We start from the raw sequence: 22,222 nt of genomic DNA, 5'->3' as shown, positions 1-22,222 counted from the left end.
TCTCTCTCTGGTGTGTGGTCTTTGTGGTCACTATTCAGCCTATTCCACATGAGAGCTGTACCATGGCAGTTATGAACGAAACTTTGCTGCAGTAGCTCAGAATGGAACATCCATGTTCAGAGGCAGTTTATACTTCTGATTAGCAGATGCTGGATGCAAGCAAAAAAGGAGTAGCTTCCTTCAGTGAGGATCTTTCCAGCATCATGATCTGGCTGACTGCTAACTGCAGATAGATAGATTTTCCATCTGACCAGAAATAAAAGTAGCAGGGCAGGGGATACACTCAGCTTGACAGAGACCCGTGCAGTGACAAAGAGAAGGCTGACCTTGTAAAGAAAAAGAAGGAACTTTTTATCACATGTGGTGGGAATGTAAGAAAGTGAAAAGCTTCTGGGAAATGATATATAATGAGATGAAAAAGATGTTGAAATATACATTTATTAAAAAAAACCAGTAGCATTTCTACTTGGCAATGTAGGGGAGGATATTAACAGACAGGATAGTAAACTGTTTTTATATGCAACAACGGCAATAAGAGTATTATTGGCACAGAAATGGAAACAAGAAGAACTACCGATGAAAGAAGAAAGGCAGACGAAATTAATGGACTATGCAGAATTAGATAAAATGACAGGAAGGATTCGAAACCTGCGGGATCAGAGATTCTCAGAGGACTGGAGTAAATATGTGAATTATTTGAAAAGCAAGTATAATCAACAGATTATGCTAGTAGGACTATAAGAAGTTTTGTAAGGAGGATTATGTGAAATATGGCAGAGAGAAGAATGAAGAGAATTATTAGTGAAGGACTATTAAAAGTAATAGTGAAACTAATGAAATGCAGATTAAGTGATGAAGACTGAAAAATCTTCAGATGTGATTGATGGAAGTCCAAAATATTGTATAAGATAAGAAAATATGTTGTATGTTTTTTGGAAACTTTATGTATATATATGACCCACAAAAATCTGCAAGTGAAGCTTCTCAAGCAGAGAAGAATGGTAACTTGTGAGCGTTTGCTGATCACACTGCTCTGGCACAGGTTGAAGTGCTAGAAGACAAGAGGGCAACCCTACACTAACTTGGCAAAGTGTTCTGAGCTTGCGTGGCTGCTCACATCTTCTCAAAGATGTTGAAAAGGTCACCTCGCTTTGCATCAGGTTTCTAACAGAGGGTCTCAAGATCCGCTAAAGAACTTAGGTTGGCTGCTTCATGTGGAATGAGACCATTGGTCTCCTCTAGCCCAGCACTCTTGAGATGGACAGCAGCTCCCCGAGGTCTCAGGAAGGGATTTCTTCCATGGACTTTTAAGCAAGAGATGCACTAGGGATTCAGCCTGGGGGCTTTTATGGGTCTGGGGGAGAAAATCAATTTAGTTTTCATTCAAAGACGAATCGACCCAATTCGCACTTCTTGAAACAAAACCTGAACCAAAACAAACCCTTCCAAATGCTCACGTCTCTGAATTTTGCGGTTCGCTTCTACAGTCAAATAATGTGTGCAAAACCACATGTGCTAGGACAAAGTGTACAGCAAAATATTATAGAGAGGAGGAGCAGTGGTCTGCTCTCTACTTATTCTGCCCCAGCACCACATCAAAGTGTGAGTCAGTCAGTCAGTGTGTCGGGGAGAGAGAGAGAGACTGAGTGTTAGAGATCGTGTGTATAGATAAGGTTGCTGCTAAGAGCAGCTGCAGACACTCAGTGCAGTGCAGCATTCTTTATGCTTAGAACCCATTAAGCTCTGTATATAATTGTATAATAGTTGTAGACAGAATAAAGAAGATATTCTACAGAGCTGCTCTCCGAGTCATTTATATACTCTGCTAGACTCTGCTAGACTCTGCTGTGCGATGACTGTCTTCTTGTTGGAGTGAATCCGGTGCTCACAACTCTAAGCTGTGAGTCCACAGCACTTTGACCTGTTCCTGTCCAGAAGGTGGTCTCTGGAAGTGCTACCCAGCTCGCCTAGCCCAGTCGGGCTGAAGTGCATGAGTCCAGTTGGTGGTACGGGCTCAAGGGCGATGCTGACATAGCCTGCTTAGTATCATCACTATTTCTTTTCAAGTGCTGAGCAAAAATGTTCATATAGACCCATATCTTTAGATCTTAATTTTCTAGTTATCTTTTAGCAGGCTTGGATTTGTTTCGTGTGTGTGTGTGTGTGTGTGTGTGTGTGTGTGTAAGTTGCTTTCAGTTTCACTTTTGAGAGGGAAACATAATAACTATAATGCACACAAAATTGTATATTGTGTGCATTTCACCCTCAAATGCCAACCAATTTTCACAAGAGGTTTTTTTTTTTATTTAAAGAATTTGCAAACTGACATGGAAATGTGGAATCTACAAATTATTATATTTGTTAATGTGAATTGAAGTTAATTATTGTAGCTGTGGTATAAGTGATTTTATCAAGAATGGATTGTTTTTGGTTTGAGTGACAGTCTTGAGGCAGAATTAAAGGGAATAAGACCTTGAAGTACAGCACGTGGGAAGCCACCCAAAATTTATAATTGGCTATGTAACTGATTTGTATTTGAGTTGGTATTGCTATTTGGTGTTAATATAATATGGTGCATATTGAATTTTTGTAATTGAAAATTAATTTTTAAAAATGTAATAATAATAAAAAGGAAATGTGGAGAACAGGCTCTAAGACTAGGGAAAAAAAGAGAAACTGAGAGAAGATGAAATTGACCAGATTCGCCCACATGCTCTACTAATGAGCAGCTGAAGGAACTCTGGGCCAAATTGTTAGCAGCTGAATGTGTTTCTTGCCGGAGTCGCTTGGGAGGGTGAGGAAGAAGCTGAGTGCGGAATCTCGTGACATCATCACGGCAGTTGGCCTGGAATGTGGATTTGCATGGCCTGGTTTTGCAAAGTGGGGCAGCTGGTGTCCGATTGAGGGGGAAATTATATCTCTGCATGTGCCGTGGTTAAGATTCTTGTCTCCCTGGGCCCAGTTTCGCCATGGTAAGATCCGTCACTCTCATACCTTTGTCTTTCATTTTTATTTCATTTATATCTCACCTTTCTTCCCAAGCATCATACAATTATTTTTCTCTCCCTCCTGCATTTTATTCTCACAATAGACCTGTGTAGTAGGCTAGGCTGAGAACTAGGGGCTGGCCCAAGCCCAGCCCAGCGATTTGAACCTGGGTCTCTCACTCGCAAAGTGAGCCTAACGGGCCAGCCACTTTCTCTCAGCTTAACCTACGCCACAGAGTTGCTGAGAGGATTTTTTTATATATACATATAAAAGGGTAGGATGGGGAACAATGAATACCACCTTAAGCTTCATGGAGGAAAGGTGGGATATTAGCATTATAAATAATTAAATGTGAAATGAAAAACAGAGTATTTTATCTCCATGCACCCTAGAAAAACACTCAAGAATGCTGATGCAGTTTGTTTGTTAGTTTGAACAATTTATACAGCCATCTTCAAATATTGAAAGGGCTGTCACGTGGAAGATGGAGCAAGCTTGTTTTCTCCTGCTCCGTAGGGTAGGATCCAAATTAGTGACTTCAACTTACAAGAAAGGAGAATCCAACTAAACATCAGAAAGAACTTTCTGACAGTTAAGAGCTGCTCAAGAGTGGGACAGACTCTCTCGGGACTTTCCTTCCTTGCAGGTTTTTAGGCAGAGGTTGGATATCCATCTGTCATGGATGCTTGAGTTGAGATTCCTGCATTGCAGGAGGATTGGATGAGAAGTCAATTGGCCTCCTCTTGTTCCTTGATCTTCTTGACATTTGGTATTTTTTGACTCTGTTGACTCCTCCTCCTCCTCCTCTTCCTATCTTGTCCTTCATTGGACCAAAGATATACCCACCTAAACTAAGAAAATAAGAACTCTGCTGGATCAGACCAAAGGCCTAGCTAATTTAGCATCCTGTTTCCTACAGTGGTCAACCTCTGGAAGGCTTGCAAGCAGGATATGAGGTCAACAGCTGTCTCCGGATGATAGACCTTACAGATAGCATATCCCTATCGTGACTCATAGCCATCTAGCCATCGATAGCTTATTCTCCATGAATTTGCCTTATCTTCCCATGTCATCTAAACTTCCCATGCCATTTCACTATTCTGACACACTTTCACATCCCTCTCGAGAAAGATGGGTGCCAACAACAAAATTTTGGCACATGTCTCAAGGTAATGTGCAAAATACAATACCGGGGGGGGGGGGAGGGACAGCTGAAAGCAACATAAAAATAACAGCAGATAAAATTTAATAGTAATAAAATATTTGCACCCCACCACTCTGGGTGGCTTCCAACATACAGAGAAACGTAATGAAACATTTAAAAACTTCCCTATACAGGGCTGTCTTCAGATATCTTCTAAAAGTCAGATAGTAGTTTATTTCCTTGACATCGGATGGGAGGCCATTCCACAGGGGAGGTGCTACTGCTGAGAAGGCCCCCTGCCTGGTTCTCTGTTACCTCACTTCTTGCAGTGAGGGAACCGCCAGAAGGCCCTTGGCGCTGGACCTCAGTGTCTGGGCAGAACGATGGGGGTGGAGACGCTCCTTCAGGTATACAGGACTGAGGCCATTTAGGGCTTTAAAGGTCAGCACCAACACTTTGACTTATGCTTGGAAACGTGCTGGGAGCCAATGTAGGTCTTTCAGTATGAAGTAGGCACCCACAGCAGAGTCCCATCCATTCAGCTGTGAATCTTGTTAGGAAAAAAAGATGTCTTCCATTGTTTCTGGAAAGCCAACTGTCGCATTTTTAGTGGGACATCCTGTATCCAAAAGCCAGTCCTGACTTCTGTTTCAATCTCAGAATGTCCTGTTTTTCAGTCAAAGAGACACTCACTCTGGCAATTGTCAGCAGAGTCGCGCCAAAGCGCCTTCCAGACCAGTGATCTGGCATGACTCTGCTGAATGCCAGAGCGCCGGGTGAGAGCATCAAGAGTGAGGGTGAGTAGCGCAAGCAAGCGATGAGTGTTGGGAGGGTGAGGACAAGTAGTGTGAGCTGTGAGAGGTGGGGCAGGGCAGCATGGTGGGTGTGGATATCCCGGATTTTGTTCAAAAAAGTTGGAGCATTTGGGAAAGTGAAGATAGTGGGTGCCTTCATATTTGGATGAGGATGCTGTTCCACAGAACAGGAGCAGCCAAACTAAGAGCCTTGCTCCAAGTTGCTGTGGAGTGGGGCCTTTTTGTGCAACACAGCCATTTTGGCCTTGCTGTCACGGACCGTGCTGAGGAGTGTTGCACTGAGGAGGAATCGTGGGAGCCACCCCCTCCCCCTGCTCCTGAATCTTCCCAGGAGCGGGAAGACAGTATAGATTTGGAACAGTGGTTTGCAGAGGGGCACAGTTCAGAAGGCAGAAGCTGGGAAATACTGGATGGGGAACAGCTAGCAGAAAAAACACTGGGAGAGAGAGGGTTAACAGATTCGCAGTCATTGGACAGCATTTATCCACTCTTCTCAAGGTCAAGAAGAGCTCAGAAAGTCTCAGAACAGAAAGTGCAGAGTCTACAAACTCAGATTACAAAACATAGGAGTTATGTAGATTAATAGGAATGAAGGGGGTGTAAGCCTTAATTGTGAGCACCGCCATTCTGGGTAGACCCTTTCTTTTGTCATTTGCTGTGTTTAATAAAGAAACTGGTAAAAATTCCCTTTTGTTTGATCTGCTCATTTATGGCTACAGGGGAGGAGGTCGATTCCCCAAAGCCTGACACTCGTGCATTAAAACCAGTTGAATTTCCCCCCCTTAACTTTCCTGCCCCCGATGTGATATTTGTTGATGATGTCTTCTCAGAAAAGCGTGTGTGACTTCTCCCTTCCCCACCCGCTATCTGTTTCAGGATGCCAACAGTTCAGGGTCCCCAGCCATCCCCGCGATTGTGACTGACGCGCTCGCTAATGGAGACCAACGAACACCGTTAGCGACCAGAAGGCAGCTAGAAGCCGCCAGCAACCCTCTGCCTTTAGACGCGGTTGCCAAAGAGGAGAAGGATGAGCACAGAGAGGAGAAGGACGGCCAAGGAGCCAAGGAGCAGGAGCAGAAGAACGCCAAGCAGACCCAGGGAGCCGATAGCGAAATGGAGAAGATGCGCTTAGACTTTGAGCTGACCCTTCTGAAGCGCCAGCACGAGGAGAACGACAAGCAGCGGCAACACGAGGAGAAGATGGAGAACATACGCCAGCACTTGCCATGCAGAACGCCTGGCCAAGGGGACGAGGAGCAGCTGGGGAGCAAGTTGGACCCCATCACGGAAATTGAGCTGGAGAAGATGCGCATGGAATTTGAGCTGGCCAAGCTGAAGCAAATCTCCGAGGAGAACGAGCGGCAGCGGCAGCATGAGCGGAAAATGTACGAGGACAAGGAGAAGCAGCGGCAGCACGAGGAAACCATGGAGAAGCTGCGCCTGCGGCAAGGGAATATCCGAGTGCTGGGCCCGAAGGCGACGGGGAGCAAGGCGGAAGCTGCAACTGAGTCGTTTTCTGAGACCTTTGGTGAGGTGGGGAAGATGAGGATAGAACTACAGCTGGCCATGGAAGTCTACTTGCCAGATGTGACTGAAAAGAAGTCCCACTCTGAGCCTAGTGGGCAACAGGAAGGCCCGAAGCCTGAACAGCCACTGGAGAAGATCCTGGAGGCAAGTAGGCCGCCAGTGCCACCGGAACAGAAGACCGACGAGGTGACTGAGCACCTGGGTCTGCAGGTGCCCCGCATTGTGGTGAGCGGAGCAGAGTCGGAGTGGTCGAGCAGCAGGTTGGACTTAGCCATCGAGACTGAGCTGGAGAAGAGGAGGATGGAGTTTGAGCTAACGAGGCTCAAATACGAACATGAAGAGAACGAGAGGCAGCGGCAGCATGAGGAGAAGATGGAACAGCTGCGTCAGCAACAGACAACACCCAAGGAGGTAAAGGGGATACTGGGAGATAAGAAGGGAGGTTGTGGTCATACTGGATCGCAAGCCTTTTTCTAGCCCTCTTGTACACAGAGACCCTTTCGCTCTGGCTCGCCTCTTACCTGCTCTTGTGGAAAGGACTGTAAAATGCAAATAATATCCTTTGACAAATACAGGCTCCTCCAGATGGGTGCTTTATTGCAGGCGGATTCCACAACAAGTTATTGACACAGTGACAGCTCCCAAGTGGTGGGGTTTTATCCTGCTCTAGTTTGTTTTCTGATGTTCCCACAGTGCTGTCACTTTATTTCAGTCTGGCGGGACCACAGCATGACAAAAGCCAGGCAGAAATAAACCAGAACGCTTGCGCTATTTAAAAAAGTTTCAGGACGTGAGCAGGAAGCTGAGGGATCGGCACTAATCAGAAATGAACCAATGTGACTGCTTGGAAATTTTTGTAGGCACAAACGGTATTGAAAGCAGGGTCTGTATGACCATCCCAGTAGCATCATGAGCACAAATCAACATGGGAAAAAACAAACATCTGCATTGTGGGGAAAAACAAACATCTGCATTGGTCTCCGGTTAACGCAGCCTTTTCCTCTGGTATCTTAGAGTTACAGAACTGTTTTTACTATAATTTGACCTTTATTTTATGGCATTGCTTTTATATTTTTATAGATGCACACTGCCCTCAGACCTTATTGGCAAATGGTGGCATATAGTACTGATTTTTAAAATTAACTATAATCCCCCACACACCTCAGAAATGAGAGAAAATGGGAAGATGAGATAATGTAGTTAAGAGTGTTGGAGGTAGTTTGATGGTACTGCCTTCCAAGTTTACAATTTTCTGTAGTTGGGCAACGTTTGGAGGAACCCTGGGTTCCTAACCCTACTGTAGGGCCTATGTCAAAACATCAAATACACCGTCAGATACCTGTGATCTAATCAGCACAGGAGCCATCATTTTATAGGTGACATTCCACTGGTGCTCCTGAATGTTTCTAGGCTTATTGCTATTTCACTGCTGGTCACTGGGCTTGGGCATTGGTGGGTTTAAACCTTGAATGGAAATTTGAAAGGGACCATAGCTGTCAACTTACAGATTTGAAAATAAGGGACCAGCAGCCTCGAAAATAAGGGATCAGCAGCCAAAATGAGGGATTTTCCGGGCACAGGTATGTTTGACTTCTGAGCCCCTCCGAGCCAAAGGCAGAAAGCCCAGCCAGCAGCCAAACAAAGCCTCATCAATAAGGGACAGCAGCGGGACATGGCACTGGGATAAGGGACTGTCCCGCCAAATAAGGGACGCTTGACAGCTGTGAAAGGGACTAGGTTTGACTGTCTGTCTTCCGAATCCTGTTCATGCAACTCTTTTTCTTTCTTCCACAGTCTGAATGAGGAACCTGTGCCCTGTCTATTGGCTTCCTTCCTTCCATAGGCTGGGCTATCAGCAAATACACACAGAATGTCTCTCCCTTATAACCTCTGCTCTGCATTGCCTGTAGTATACTTTGATAAAACATGCTAGACTCTCTGCCTTGTGTTTTCCTCCATGAGATGTGTACAGGGAACGACCATGTTGCACGAGCTCAAAGCATGAGCAACCATACATGCGCATGCCATTTTTGGACCCAGAAGAGGGCGGAATGGGGACAGGGGCAGAACAGAGTGGGGTAGGTAGACTTATGTCTGCTCCGGCGATGTGCACAATGACCTGGAACGCAATCCCTGTGCAAAACAGTACTTGCATAGAGTCAATTCAGCAAATACAGGTCTGGTTTTATGGGTAGGCGAGTTGGGAGCTTGTGCCAAGGGCCACACCGAAGAGAAAACAGGATTGAGCTTGGTGACTTGATGTTTGCTGAGTGTATTGCCTGCTGTGAGCTAGAGCAAAATTACTGAGAGCTAACTTTGGGTCGGGGCGCTGGCTATAGGGGGCAGGAAGGGCTTCTGCCCCCTCAACATTTCATGGCAGGGGGCTGACCCCCCCCTATACTGAGAGTGCTGCCATCTCCCACTGCCCCTAGGCATGTGCTGGCACTCCCTCTGTGCCCCCCACCACAATCGCCAGAGCATTTCGGCAGGCACCCGCACATCCCGGCAGGCATGGCCCAATGGGGGGGACCAGGGCGTCGCACGTGTGACATCATGCATGCGCAACAGACTCTCCAATGTTGGGCCCAACTCAGCATGCCTGTTTGGGGTCCTTTTCATGAACATTTCTAGGGAAGCCTGAGCACAGCAGGACACTAGGTTTTGCTGTCCTGAGCAAGCCATACCACTTGGCAACACTGTAAAACTGGCCATGGGAGGCAGGGCCAGCCCTGAGAAGATAGAAGTGTTAGACCATTAGACTCAAGTCCTGGTTCATCTCCCAGCTCAAGCTTGAGCTCTGGGAGTTTAACGGAGAGTCTACAGGTGCTTTTGGCATGTACATAGTACCACAACTATGCTGCAGAAGTAATACAGGCTCTGCCGGACTGTATGTATACTATTTGAGCTCGTCTGGGTCAGGAGGTGTCATAATGCAGTGATGGGAAGCCTTTGGCCCTCCAGATGTTGCTTGGCTCCAACTACCATCAGCCCCAGCCAGCATTACCCATGTTCAGGGAAATAATAATAATAATAATAATAATAATAATAATAATAATAATTTATTATTTGTACCCCGCCCATCTGGCTGGGTTTTCCCAGCCACTCTGGGCAGCGTCCAACAAAGATTAAAAATACATTAAAATGTCACACATTAAGAGCTTCCCTAAACAGGGCTGCCTTCAGATGTCTTATAAATGTCAGGTAGTTGTTTTTCTCTTTGACATGTGGTAGGAGGGCGTTCCACAGGGCAGGCGCCACTACCAAGAAGGCTCTCTGCCTGGTTCCCTGTAGCTTTGCTTCTCACAGTGAGGGAACCGCCAGAAGGCCCTCAGCACTGGACCTCAGCGTCTGGGCAGAACGATGGGGGTGGAGACGCTCCTTCAGGTATACTGGGCTGAGGCCATTTATGATGATGGGATGATGGGAGCTGTGGTCCAACAACATCTGAAGGGTGGTTATTTTTATTTTTATTTGTTTAGTCGTTTTTCTCACACAGTGACCAAAACGATTTGCATTAAAAACCAATCACGAGCAAAAATAGAAGTCTAAGAATACAGCAAAAGAGCTATAAAGTAAGAGCCAGAAGCATGGGTACAGAGAGAAGTGTTTGCCTAACTAGATAAAGATGGTGCCAGGTGTACCTCCTTGCGGAGAGCATTTCACAAGTGGGGGGCCACCGTGGAAAAGGCCTGTTCCTGTGCTGCCACTTTCTGAACCTCCCATCGAGTGAGCCCACAAAGAAGGGCCTCAGATTATTATCACAGGCGTTGGTCAGTTCATGTCAGGAGACGTGGTCCTTGAAGTACCACAATCCTGAGCCACCTATGGCTTTATCAATCAAAACCAGCACTTTGAATTAAGGCTCTCCATCTCTGCCATAATGGAGAATCAGGTTGCCATTTATTTCACAGTGCATGCCTAAATGGAAAGGTAAAGGTAAAGGTAAAGGGACCCCTGACCATTAGGTCCAGTCGTGACCGACTCTGGGGTTGCGGAGCTCATCTCACTTTACTGGCCGAGGGAGCCGGCATACAGCTTCCAGATCATGTGGCCAGCATGACTAAGCCGCTTCTGGCGAACCAGAGCAGCGCACGGAAACGCCATTTACCTTTCTGCCGGAGCGGTACCTATTTATCTACTTGCACTGGTGTGCTTTCAAACTGCTAGATTGGCAGGAGCAGGGACCAAGCAATGGGAGCTCACCCCGTTGTGGGGATTTGAACCGCCGACCTTCTGATCGGCAAGTCCTAAGCTCTGTGGTTTAACCCACAGCGCCACCTGCGAACCTACATGGAAAGTAGATCCCACCATATTCAGTAGGGCTTACTCCCATCCCAGGTAAGTATATAGGGGATTGCAGTCACAGCCTGTTCATATCCTACCCCTTCTCATTTGTTAACAATATGTACTTTGGGCTCCAGTTTAGTTAATCACTCTGTTAGATTAATCTGTTCTCAACATGTTGATCAAGTAAAAAGGTGCCTGCCTCCATTCCAATTTTGCTCAGTAGATTTCAGCCGAACTCAACCCAAAGGTCATATACACCACTTCCAGATGACGCCCAGCTCCTCTTCAAGCAAGAAAATAAAAGTAATGCAGGAGATGTCTCCGAAGTTTGGGTCCCTTGTAAATACTGCATGCAAAAGGTAGCCCATGTTTTTTTGCAAGCGCATGCATGCAATTTCCAAATGCAGCTGGATGTTGAAGTTTCAGGCTTTGAAAAGCTGCAAGGCAGAGCTTGTGGTTCAACTGTGGATCGACTAATTGTGTTGTTCTGCTGAGATTACGGAGTTCTTTTTGCCTTTTACGCAGTTGGGTCACAGAAAGGCTGTTGGAGAGGAGTTTGTCGTTGCTTTTAGAAAACTTCATTTATATACTGTATATATAAAAAGGTTTAAGAAAATGGGAGGTGAAACTTGGGTGGAGTTAGTAAGAATTACTGTATTTTTTGCTCTATAAGACTCACTTTTCCCCTCCTAAAAAGTAAGGGGAAATGTGTGTGCGTATTATGGAGCAAATGCAGGCTGCGCACCTATCCCAGAAGCCAGAACAGCAAGAGGGATTGCTGCTATCACTGTGCAGCGATCCCTCTTGCTGTTCTGGCTTCTGAGATTCAGAATATATATTTTCTGGCTTTCCTCCTCCAAAAACTAGGTGCGTCTTGTGGTCTGGTGCATCTTATAGAGCGAAAAATACGGTAAATATGTGCCTCTGTTTCCATAGGGAAATCGTTCTGTGTGTGTGTGTGTGTGTGAGAGAGAGAGAGAGAGAGAGAGAGAGAGAGAGAGAGAGAGATATTGAGGGACTAGAAACCATGGAGAGCTGCTGATAGCCATTGTTGAAAATACTGGCCTAGATGGACCAATGGTCTGATTCAGTATAAGGCAAATTCCTAATCTCCTTAGTAAACACTCTTCTCCCTCTCCACAGCTGTCTCTAGCAATTCTGCAAATGTATTTTTCAAGGCTTTTTAAAAATGACTTAAAAAGGAGAAGTGGAACTCCACCTGTCTGCACTCACAGTCCTTTAAAACAGGCCACACAGAGAGACAGAGACTCTCCCTTCCAGCATTCACCGTTCAATAACATTTTCTCATTCATTCTTTGGCGAGACGTGCGCGGCTTAATTGGGGTGGATAAATAAATAAGTAGTTTGCCGAAGTTCCAGCAAGGGAAGGAAAAGTTGCTCGCTCACAACTCCGAGACAAAGCATCACATTGTTTAACTCGCAGATGAGGAGGAGAGGAGACCAGATAAATATGAAGTCAGTGGAGACAGTCAGCATGCCTTTGGCTAGATCTCCTGACAAAGGGGCTTGTTGTCCTCCTGGCCGCCTGGTCTGTCGTGAATGAATAAGGCAACAACTCCATTCAAGACACAGACTGCCCGTTACACATACAGCTGGCTGCTTTGTGCCCGCAGATCACAAAGGCAATGAGGGGAGGAGACTGGGATCAGAAAAAGGAAGCGGTGGCCATTGTTCCAAAAGATATATGGGGTGGTAGCCAACTCTTTCAAGGAGGAGGAGGAAACACGTAGCCCAACAGCCAGTTGCGCTCAGCTTTCAGACCACAGGAACACAACCATACCCAATCTGAGGAACCATCATCAGATGTTCTTTTCTCAAGTGGCACCTTCCTGTACTATCCAGCATACTCATGTGTGAGTTAAAGATACTGTAGTGGTGTGGCAAAACTAGGGAAAGGGCTGGGGCTCAGTGGTGAAGCATCTGTTTGCCATGTGGAAGGTCCCACATTCAATCCCTAGCATCTCCACATAGGACTGGGAGAGAACTTTGCTTAGAAGCCTGGAGTGCCTCAACGGGCAGCCTGGGCAGACAATACAGAATTGGATGGACCAATTGTGCTGACCTTTAAAACCCTAAACGGCCTCGGCCCAGTATACCAGAAGGAGCATCTCCACTCCCTTCGTTCAGCCCTAACACAGAGGTGCAGCTCCGAGGGCCTTCTGGCAGTTCCCTCACTGCGAGAAGCAAAGTTACAGGGAACCAGGCAGAGGGCCTTCTTGGTAATGGCACCCAACCTGTGGAATGGCCTTCCACCAGATGTCAAAGAAATAAACAACTACCTGACTTTTAGAAGACATCTGAAGGAAGCCCTGTTTAGGGAAGCTTTTAATATTTGCTTAATTATTGTATTTTAATATTTTGCTGGAAGCCACGCAGAGTGGCTGGGGAAACCCAACCAGATGGGTGGGGTATAAATAATAAATTATTATTATTAGCGGTAGTAGTAGTATGAGTAAAAGGCAGCTTCCCATGGTTACATGTCTTTAGGATATATGGAATTATTTATACATACAGTATATATTTCCTGAGCATAAGATGGAGGGGCTCACGAAAGATTGCAAGTCTGAGGGCAGGGACCGCCTGATCGCAAACATCTCGTAGCTATTCTGGGAGCTTTTCTTTTCCAACAAGCAAAATTAAAATGCTTTAAATAAATATAAAACAACTGAACGCATGCATCATCTTGTGGGCTAAGACAGGGGGAGAAGTGCATGTTGCGCTAGAACTATTGTTTATATTCATATACAATTAAAACAGTTAATCGAATAAGATTCCTTTAATCAGGTAACAGATCTATTTTTTTCTGAAATGATGAAAATTTATAGTTTATGGTGGCAATCCAATAGGCCTGCTCATTTTTATCACTGGGATGATAGGCTGGGGTGATAGAAAAGAAGGATAAGACGGAACACAAAACCTCCACCATATAAATATTAGGGTATTTCGCAGACACAGCCGCCATGTTTATATACCAATCTGGGACTCAGCTACATTAGTAAAAAAAAGAAAACCAAAAGTCATAAATGTGTTAGAACACTGTGGCACCAGATGGCGCTGTAGAGCTGAAATTGGAACTTTATGAAATTTTACATTGTGAGCTTTAAAAAGCTTTTTTAAAGCAATTTCAGAACATTTTTTTATAGCTGTGTAGATGCAGCCCAGCATTACAACAGACACTATAAATGAGGCTTTTAAGCTAAAACCCACTTCCTTTTGCCATTTGCTCAGCATTCAGAGTATGGAAATCAGGTTCTCTACTACTGAGTGATGAGCCAGTTGTAGCAACAGGCGGGCTGTGATGTCACAGTGAGGCATCTATGACATCAGTTTGGCAGTTGGCTCTGTTAAGTCTGGCATTGTTTTTTATATTGTCTGGGGTGGCGGGTTGCAGAAGTGCATCATGGGACAGTGAGAGCCTAGTGAAACGAAAGGCTGCCTAGTGTGGTGTGCAGCCCTGTTATTCACACGCCTACTGCCTTGAGCTTCAGTCGCTTATGGTAAGAATGGTTGTTCCTCCATTATCTTGCTCTTCCTTCAGGAAGCTCAGAGCTGTTTGGACAGGGCTCTGAAGGAGCCTTCTATCCAAGCACTGACTGCAATGAGAGCTACTCAATTTTAAGAAGAGGCCCAGCCACACTGGTGTTTTATTGTTGGTGCACTCTGGGCACAACAGTAGTGGACTAGTGATGGATTTGTCCTGCTTTAGTTTGTTCTGCAATGCTTCCCCAGTGCTACCACATTATTGCTGCCTGCAAGTGCTACAAATACAATAAAAATGGGACAAAAATAAACCAGAATTCTTTTGGGTGTTAAAAAAACAACAACCAACCGTGATTTCAGCAGGAAATTGTGGGATATACACTGACTGGAAAATAAGTTGTGTCACCATTGTGACAGACACCCTCACTGAAGTTGAGTGCTGGGTAGTGTGACCAATATTATAGGAGTGTTAATAGATAAAGCTACCGGCAGCAGCCCATATTCACACAATTGAAGTCTATAATTAACTATTTTATGGTAGCGCCTGTGTTTACCAATAGCATTATAGTTCTGTGAAGCTTCCCAGTGTCCACTCACGTCCCACCTAGAGTTTCAAAGTGTGAGGAGGGAACAAAACTGTCTGCCTGTTTAATGCTTGATGGTTTCCCATGTGAGGCACAAAACCTAAAGATACACCCTCTTTATACAGAAATTTTTAAACAGCACTCTTTATCAAACCAATTCTCAGGTAGATCTAGAATGGCTATCACTGTTCTAACCAGCGACACCCCCTCAGGTCCTTCTAGGATTTGACTCTCTGCTGATTGACTGTTGGTCCCACCAGCTCTCACTGGTTCTTGGGACGCCAGGAGGCAGACCCAGGGCCTGTCCGTCACAGCCACCCCAAAGCTTTTGCAGGCACAATTGGCATTGAAAGTGATCTTGCATAGAACCATCACTTCTAGAGCATCATGATGAATTTGCAACAAGAAGTTGTATACTCCCCCATTTTTCTCTTGTGGTTAGGGGATATAGGTTGTTTTGCGTCAGCTGCCTAAATTGCTTTTGAGTATGCAGCCTGTTAGCCAACTTAGGTACAATTTCCAACCTGAGCAAGTTGTGAGCAGTGGCGTAGCGTGGGTTGTCAGCACCCGGGGCAAGGCAAGTAATTTGCACCCCCTAACCCGTGGATTTGCGCCCCCTAACCCTAACCCCCAGATGTTGCGCCCGGTGCGGCCAGCCCCCCCCTGCACCCCCCCACGCTACGCCACTGGTTGTGAGGTCAAACCCCAATTTCAAAAGTGATAAAGGGTGAAGATGCATCATTTAAAAATAAGTCACAGTTAGTTCTTCACCCATGAAGTGAGCATGGCTACCTGCCAGCTTAGAGATTAGCATGAAAGATATAGGTACCAGAAAATCAAACTATAGTTAAGTCATAAGTCGTGCCTTTCCTGTGATGCCTCATGAGAGCTGCTTGTTTTTTTAAAAAAACATTTAAAGCGCTATATTGTGTGTTTATTCGTTTATATTTTATATACCCACTTATTTTTATTTCAAAGCAAAAACGAAGAACAAATTGCAATTTTGTTCTTGGAAAATGGGGGAGGAAGGTGATGGGCTTGTGTCATCAAAAGCAGGTTAGATACCCTTTCCGTGCTAGGAGGACAACCCTGAAAATGTCTCGTCTGCTGCCGACAATGTGACTGAGCCAACGTCGGCCCCCGACGACCTGACCGAGCCGCCCTGCACCCCTAACGATGTGACGGACCCTCTGGACATCCGAGACGAAGAGGCACAGCTGAGGATGAAGCCGCAGGTGGAGCTGGAGAACCTGCACCGCGGCCTGGCCAACACGGAGGGGGAGATGGACACCTGGGTCCAGATGGAGCAGCCAAGCCACAAGCAGGCCCGCGCCCTGGCGACTCAGCTGGAGAAGATGCGCCTAGACATGGAGCTCACCATGACCAGGTACCGCTACGAAGACAAGGAGAAGCAGCGGCAGCATGAGGAGAAGATGGAAGCCATGCGCCAGCAGGCACTGTCAACGGCACAGGTAAGGGCTGGCAGGTGGAGGTGAGAAAAGCAGAGGAAGAAGGCGGAAGAAAAGATACAGGCCACGATCCAATTTGCATTTTCTGTACAGTGGTACCTCGGGTTACATACGCTTCAGGTTACATACGCTTCAGGTTACAGACTCTGCTAGCCCAGAAATATTGCTTCAGGTTAAGAACTTTGCTTCAGGATGAGAACAGAAATCGTGCTCCGGCGGCGTGGCAGCAGCAGGAGGCCCCATTAGCTAAAGTAGTACTTTTGGTTAAGAACAATTTCAGGTTAAGTACGGACCTCCGGAACGAATTAAGTACTTAACCCAAGGTACCACTGTAGTTTTTTAAAAAAAACACACACCCTTTTTTTAGCATTTCTGTGTTGTATTTTCTGTGGCAGGTACAAAGCAGTGCAGGGCTTTCAGCACATTTAATAGCTATGTCTCCTGAAGGGACGCGAGTGGCGCTGTGGGTTAAACCACAGAGCCTAGGGCTTGCCAATCAGAAGGTCGGCGGTTCGAATCCCCACAACGGGGTGAGCTCCCATTGCTTGGGCCCTGCTCCTGCCAACATAGCAGTTCGAAAGCACGTCAAAGTGCAAGTAGATAAATAGGTACCGCTCCCGCGGGAAGGTAAGCGGTATTTCTGTGTGCTGCTCTGGTTCGCCAGAAGCGGTTTAGTCATGCTGGCCACATGACCCGGAAGCTGTACGCCGGCTCCCTCAGCCAATAAAGGGAGATGAGCGCTGCAACCCCAGAGTCGTCTGCGACTGGACCTAAGGTCAGGGGTCCCTTTACCTTTACTAATCCCTGTTGAGGTTTCCTTTTCTATATAATAAATAAATAAATAAATAAATAAATAAATAAATAAATAAATAAATTTTATTTATATCCCGCCCTCCCCAGCCGAAGCCGGGCTCAGGGCGGCTAACAACAATAAAACAGTACAAAAGTACAACACAACACAACACTCTAAAACCATTCATTATAAAATTAATTCAAAACAAACCACTGGCTACCATTGGGCCAGAGCTCCGTGAAGATTGCCAGAGGAGGGGGTCAGGCTACGCCCTGACCAAAGGCCTGGTGGAACAGCTCTGTCTTGCAGGCCCTGCGGAAAGATGTCAAGTCCCGCAGGGCCCTAGTCTCTTGTGACAGAGTGTTATAGAGGTGATATAAAGGTGTCACAGCCCTGTCCTCTTATGAGACTCTACCCTATTTCCACAGCCAGGAACGGGCCCCCCCTGGCTGTTCTGAAGAAGTTGAATTGATGGCCAAACTGCATTTCGCAAAGGGACCATAATCTTTTGACACTTTAAGAAACAACAACCCCAAAAACCTGAAAGGCAGCCAGGGAGAGGGGTAGGAAGCAAAATTGCTCACAGCAGCATGGAAGTATTTCTTTCTCCTCCCCTGAGGTCTTTTCCTGATCAAAATTCCCTCCCAAGGCTGCTTTTTGCTGTATTTGTAGCATTTTTCCTTCCCAGGGGAAACAACAGTGGGGGGAAAACAAAAAAATTCCTTCCAGTAGCACCTTAAAGACCAACTAAGTTAGTTCTTGGTATGAGCTTTTGTGTGCATGCACACTTCTTCAGATACACTGAAACAGAAGTTTCCAGACCCTTCTATATGTAGTGAGAAGGTGGGGAGGGGTATTACTCAGAAGGGTGGTAGGAATGGGTGATTGGCAGATAGCTGTGATGAGCCTGTTGACGACTCTTAACGACTGCAATAGGTCTTACAGGAAAAAGCAAGGGGTGAGAAAGTGAAAAATGGCTTTGTCATGTATAATGAGATAAGAATCCAATGTCTTTGTTCAGACCAGGTCTCTCCATGGTTTTAAGTTTGGTAATAAGTTGCAATTCAGCAGCTTCTCTTTCCAGTCTATTTCTGAAATTCCTTTGTAGTAAAACAGCTAGTTTGAGATCTTGTATAGAATGTCCTGGGAGATTGAAGTGTTCTCCTACTGGTTTCTCTGTCTTGTGATTCCTGATGTCAGATTTATGTCCGTTTATTCTTTGGCGTAAGGTTTGGCCAGTTTGTCCAATATAGAGAGCTGAAGGACACTGTTGGCATTTGATGGCATACACAATGTTAGACGATGAGCAATTAAATAGTCCCAAGATGGTATGTGTGATGTTGTTGGGGCCAGTAATGGTGTTGTCCGGGTGTATGTGGCAGCAAAGTTGGCATCTGGGTTTATTGCAGGCTCTGGTGCCAGTGTCCGTGTTAAGTCTGGTTGTAGTATTATTGTGGGTTAGGAGTTGTTTAAGATTGGGTGGCTGTCTGTAGGCAATGAAAGGTCTTCCTCCCAGAGCTTGAGAAAGAGAACTGTCATTGTCCAGGAGAGGTTGTAGATCTCTGATGATGCGTTGTACTGTTTTAACTTGGGAGCTGTATGTGATGACTAGAGGTGTTCTGTTATTTTCTTTTTTGGGTCTGTCTTGCAGCAAGTTCTCTCTGGGTATCAGTCTGGCTGTTGATCTGTTGTCTAACTTCATCTGCTGGGTATTTATCTCATTATACATGACAAAGCCATTTTTCACCTTCTCACCCCTTGCTTTTTCCTGTAAGACCTATTGCAGTCGTTAAGAGTCGTCAACAGGCTCATCACAGCTATCTGCCAATCACCCATTCCTACCACCCTTCTGAGTAATACCCCTCCCCACCTTCTCACTATATAGAAGGGTCTGGTAACTTCTGTTTCAGTGTATCTGAAGAAGTGTGCATGCACACGAAAGCTCATACCAAGAACTAACTTAGTTGGTCTTTAAGGTGCTACTGGAAGGAATTTTTTTGTTTTGACTATGGCAGACCAACACGGCTACCTATCTGTAACAGTGGGGGGTGGGGCAATAGTTTGATCAAGTAAACAGCAAAGGGAAAGTGTTCAACATCCTTCTCTGCTGCTAGCAACTCGCTAGTTTCGGTTTTTGAGAGAGAATTCCAGTGACAGATCTCATGCAACATGTAATTTTGACCCTTAGTAGCTTCTTTCTCCTGCTGATGCTTTTAGAGATTGAATTCCTCAAAGGCTCCAGTCACTCACCACGAGTTCCCAATTCAGTTTGAGAACTGAGAAACTACAGGAAAACGAAGCCACTTGGTTGGCCAGCAGATAGAGCAGGAATGATTTTGGCTACTGCCTTTCACATTCCAAAAACAAGCAAATAAGAATAAAGTTACTGCCCATCCCCGCACCCCAAAAAAACCCCACAGAGGCTGGTGCATTTCCTGTTTGTCAACTCACAAGGCCACTGCCAGTGGCTTAATATAATTAAAACTTTGCCAACCAGACTAATATCAAATGACTCAGCTGGTGAAAGGGGCCACTCTTGAAATAATCAAATAGAGAAGTGCTCTGAACTTGAACAGATGGCAAGACATCGTTGGCTTGGTAAGCTCTCGGGAAGAGTAATTTGTAATACTGCTCAGGGACTGAAGGCAGATAATGGTTAATTTCTTCCTGAGAGCAGAACACATTGATCATTATGCAATGTTCCTGGAGGACAGAGGTGTCCCATTCCTGTGAAAGAGGCTGGAAACCAGAATGACTGGAAAAGGTTTCCTCATGGTCAGGACCCAAGCATGCCAGTTTCATCTTTTGTTAAGATAATCACAGGCAAATGGTCCAAAATGGGTAGGAAATAGTTGCGATATCTGGAGAAGGCAATTTGTCCCACCCACTTCCAACAGCATGGGCTGGGTGTTGACTTGAGGTCCGTATGTGAAGACAGGAGAACTCCTGAACAGAGAAACCAAAAGCAGATCCACACTAGCCATTCAAAGACCCCAACTTCCCCCAAAGAATCATGGGAACTGTAGTTTGATAAGGGCACTGGAAATGATGGTTCTTTGAGGGTGGGAACTGCAGTCCCCAGGATTCTTTGCGGGAAGCCTTGTGCTTCCAATGTGCACTGAATAGGCTTTAATGCATAGTGTGAAGGATTCAGAACGAGGACTGTGCTATCGGGGAAGAACTAGATGCAGAGCAAAGACAAGGATGTGTTGCAGTGGAGACTCGGCGAGTGGATTAAGCTCGGAAACTATGAATCAGAATATAATGCAAACTACGTTGAACATAAACCCAAATTCTGCAGCCATAGAGAGCACGTTCTGCTACTGGGATAAATTCTGCAAGTCAGGTGGCTGGCAGAGGCAGAATAACAATAACAATAACAATAATTTATTTATTATTTATACCCTGCCCATCTGGTTGGGTGTCCCCACCCACTCTGGGCGGCTTCCAACACAATATTAAAATACAGTAATGGCTCAAACATTAAAAGCTTCCCTAAACAGGGCTGCCTTCAGATGTCGTCTAAAAGTCTGGTAGTTGTTGTTCTCTTTGACATCTGGTGGGAGGGCATTCCACAGGGCAGGTGCCACTACCGAGAAGGCCCTCTGCCTGGTTCCTCATAACTTGGCTTCTCACAGTGAGGGAACCGCCAGAAGTGTCTGGGTAGAATGATGGGGGTGGAGACGCTCATTCAGATATACTGGACCGAGGCCGTTTAGGGCTTTAAAGGTCAGCACCACACTTTGAATTGTGCTCGGAAATGAACTGGGAGCCAATGTAGGTCTTTCAAGACCGGTGTTGTGTGGTCTTGGCGGCCGCTCCCAGTCACCAGTCTAGCTGCCGCATTCTGGATTAGTTTTAGTTTCTGGGTCACCTTCAAAGGTAGCCCCACATAGAGTGCATTGCAGTAGTCCAAGCGGGAGATAACCAGAGCATGTGCCACTCTGGCGAGACAGTCTGCAGGCAGGTAGGGTCTCAGCCTGCGTACCAGATGGAGCTGGTAAACAGCTGCCCTGGACTCAGAATTGACCTGCGCCTCCATGGACAGCTGTGAGTCCAAAATGACTCCCAGGCTGCGCACCTGGTCCTTCAGGGGCACAGTTACCCCATTCAGGACCAGGGAGTCCTCCACACCCACCCACCCCCTGTCCTCCCAAAACAGCATTTCTGTCTTGTCAGGATTCAACCTCAATCTGTTAGCCGCCATCCATCCTCCAATAAACAGCGCAGGAGGGTTTCACTATGGAAGTGTAATGTGGGAATTACTGGCGCTTGTAAAGGAGAAAGAGAGTGCGTCTTTGTTCAGCGAGCCTTTTGGTGACCTGCAGCAACATGACTGGAACTTCACACCTTTTCCCTTTGCTCTCTCCACAGCCTTCTGGGGGAAGCCATCATTTCCTGTTACCTCAGGACCAGTTCACCTTGTTCCTGTATTGCTTCATCTTCATACACGTCATCTATATAGCGAAGGAACTGGTGTTCTTCTTCATTAAGAAGCACGAGATGTTCGCCATCGGTGTCATCCTGATATGTGCCATTAAAATATTCTGGAAGTAAGAGTCTTTGGCATGTATGGCTCACAGGGCCCCGGCAATGCACCCAGAACCAGCATTTTCACAGACTTTATTTAATGCAACCTTCCTCTTTGCAGCCCGGTCGCCAATACCCACAACACATGCACAAAATGCAAGCCTACCCCATGCACTGCAAAAAAAAAAAAAAACCCAGTTCTGTCAATCTTTCTCTGCCCCCACTTTACACACATGTGTGACACAATAAAGCATGCAGACTAAGCACCCTGATGTACTTTTAATTGAGTTTTAATAAATTATTTTAATAACAGAGTTTTTAAAAATTCTCGTTGCTGAATTTGCTTAGCACCGCATGAGGTGGGGATCCTTACCTCTACTTTCTTCTTCCCCAAAAGTTCACTAACTTCCTAAATGGTCCACAAATATGGTTTTCCTTAAAAAAAAAATATGGCCCCATTTTTATATCCTTTGAAGCCTAAAAGTCTGTAAACTGAAGAAGTAAACAGATTCCTGACATGGAGTCAAAGAGACTGGACAAAGCTGCAGCTGCTAAGTTGGTTTGCAGTGCTCCTTTGCACATGG

The 22,222-nt window shown here is 45.8% G+C and overlaps 1 protein-coding gene across 1 annotated transcript; it reads left to right on the top strand.

Annotated features, from left to right (window-relative positions):
- The first annotated feature begins 2,826 nt into the window (after nucleotides 1–2,826).
- LOC309366284 (uncharacterized protein) lies at nucleotides 2,827–21,904 on the top strand. The gene is made up of 4 exons (XM_081904733.1): nucleotides 2,827–2,972; nucleotides 5,824–6,885; nucleotides 15,926–16,318; nucleotides 21,483–21,904. The coding sequence occupies exons 1-4, from the start codon at nucleotides 2,970–2,972 to the stop codon at nucleotides 21,663–21,665; spliced, it is 1,641 nt and encodes a 546-aa protein (XP_081760859.1). The 5' UTR covers nucleotides 2,827–2,969; the 3' UTR covers nucleotides 21,666–21,904.
- The last annotated feature ends 318 nt before the right edge of the window (nucleotides 21,905–22,222 follow it).

Source organism: Podarcis melisellensis (assembly GCF_964234715.1).
Source record: "Podarcis melisellensis genome assembly, chromosome: 3".
NCBI classification, from domain to species: Eukaryota; Metazoa; Chordata; class Lepidosauria; order Squamata; family Lacertidae; genus Podarcis; species Podarcis melisellensis.
Note: the sequence above shows the minus strand (reverse complement) of the source record. Positions and strands in the feature narration are given on the sequence as shown.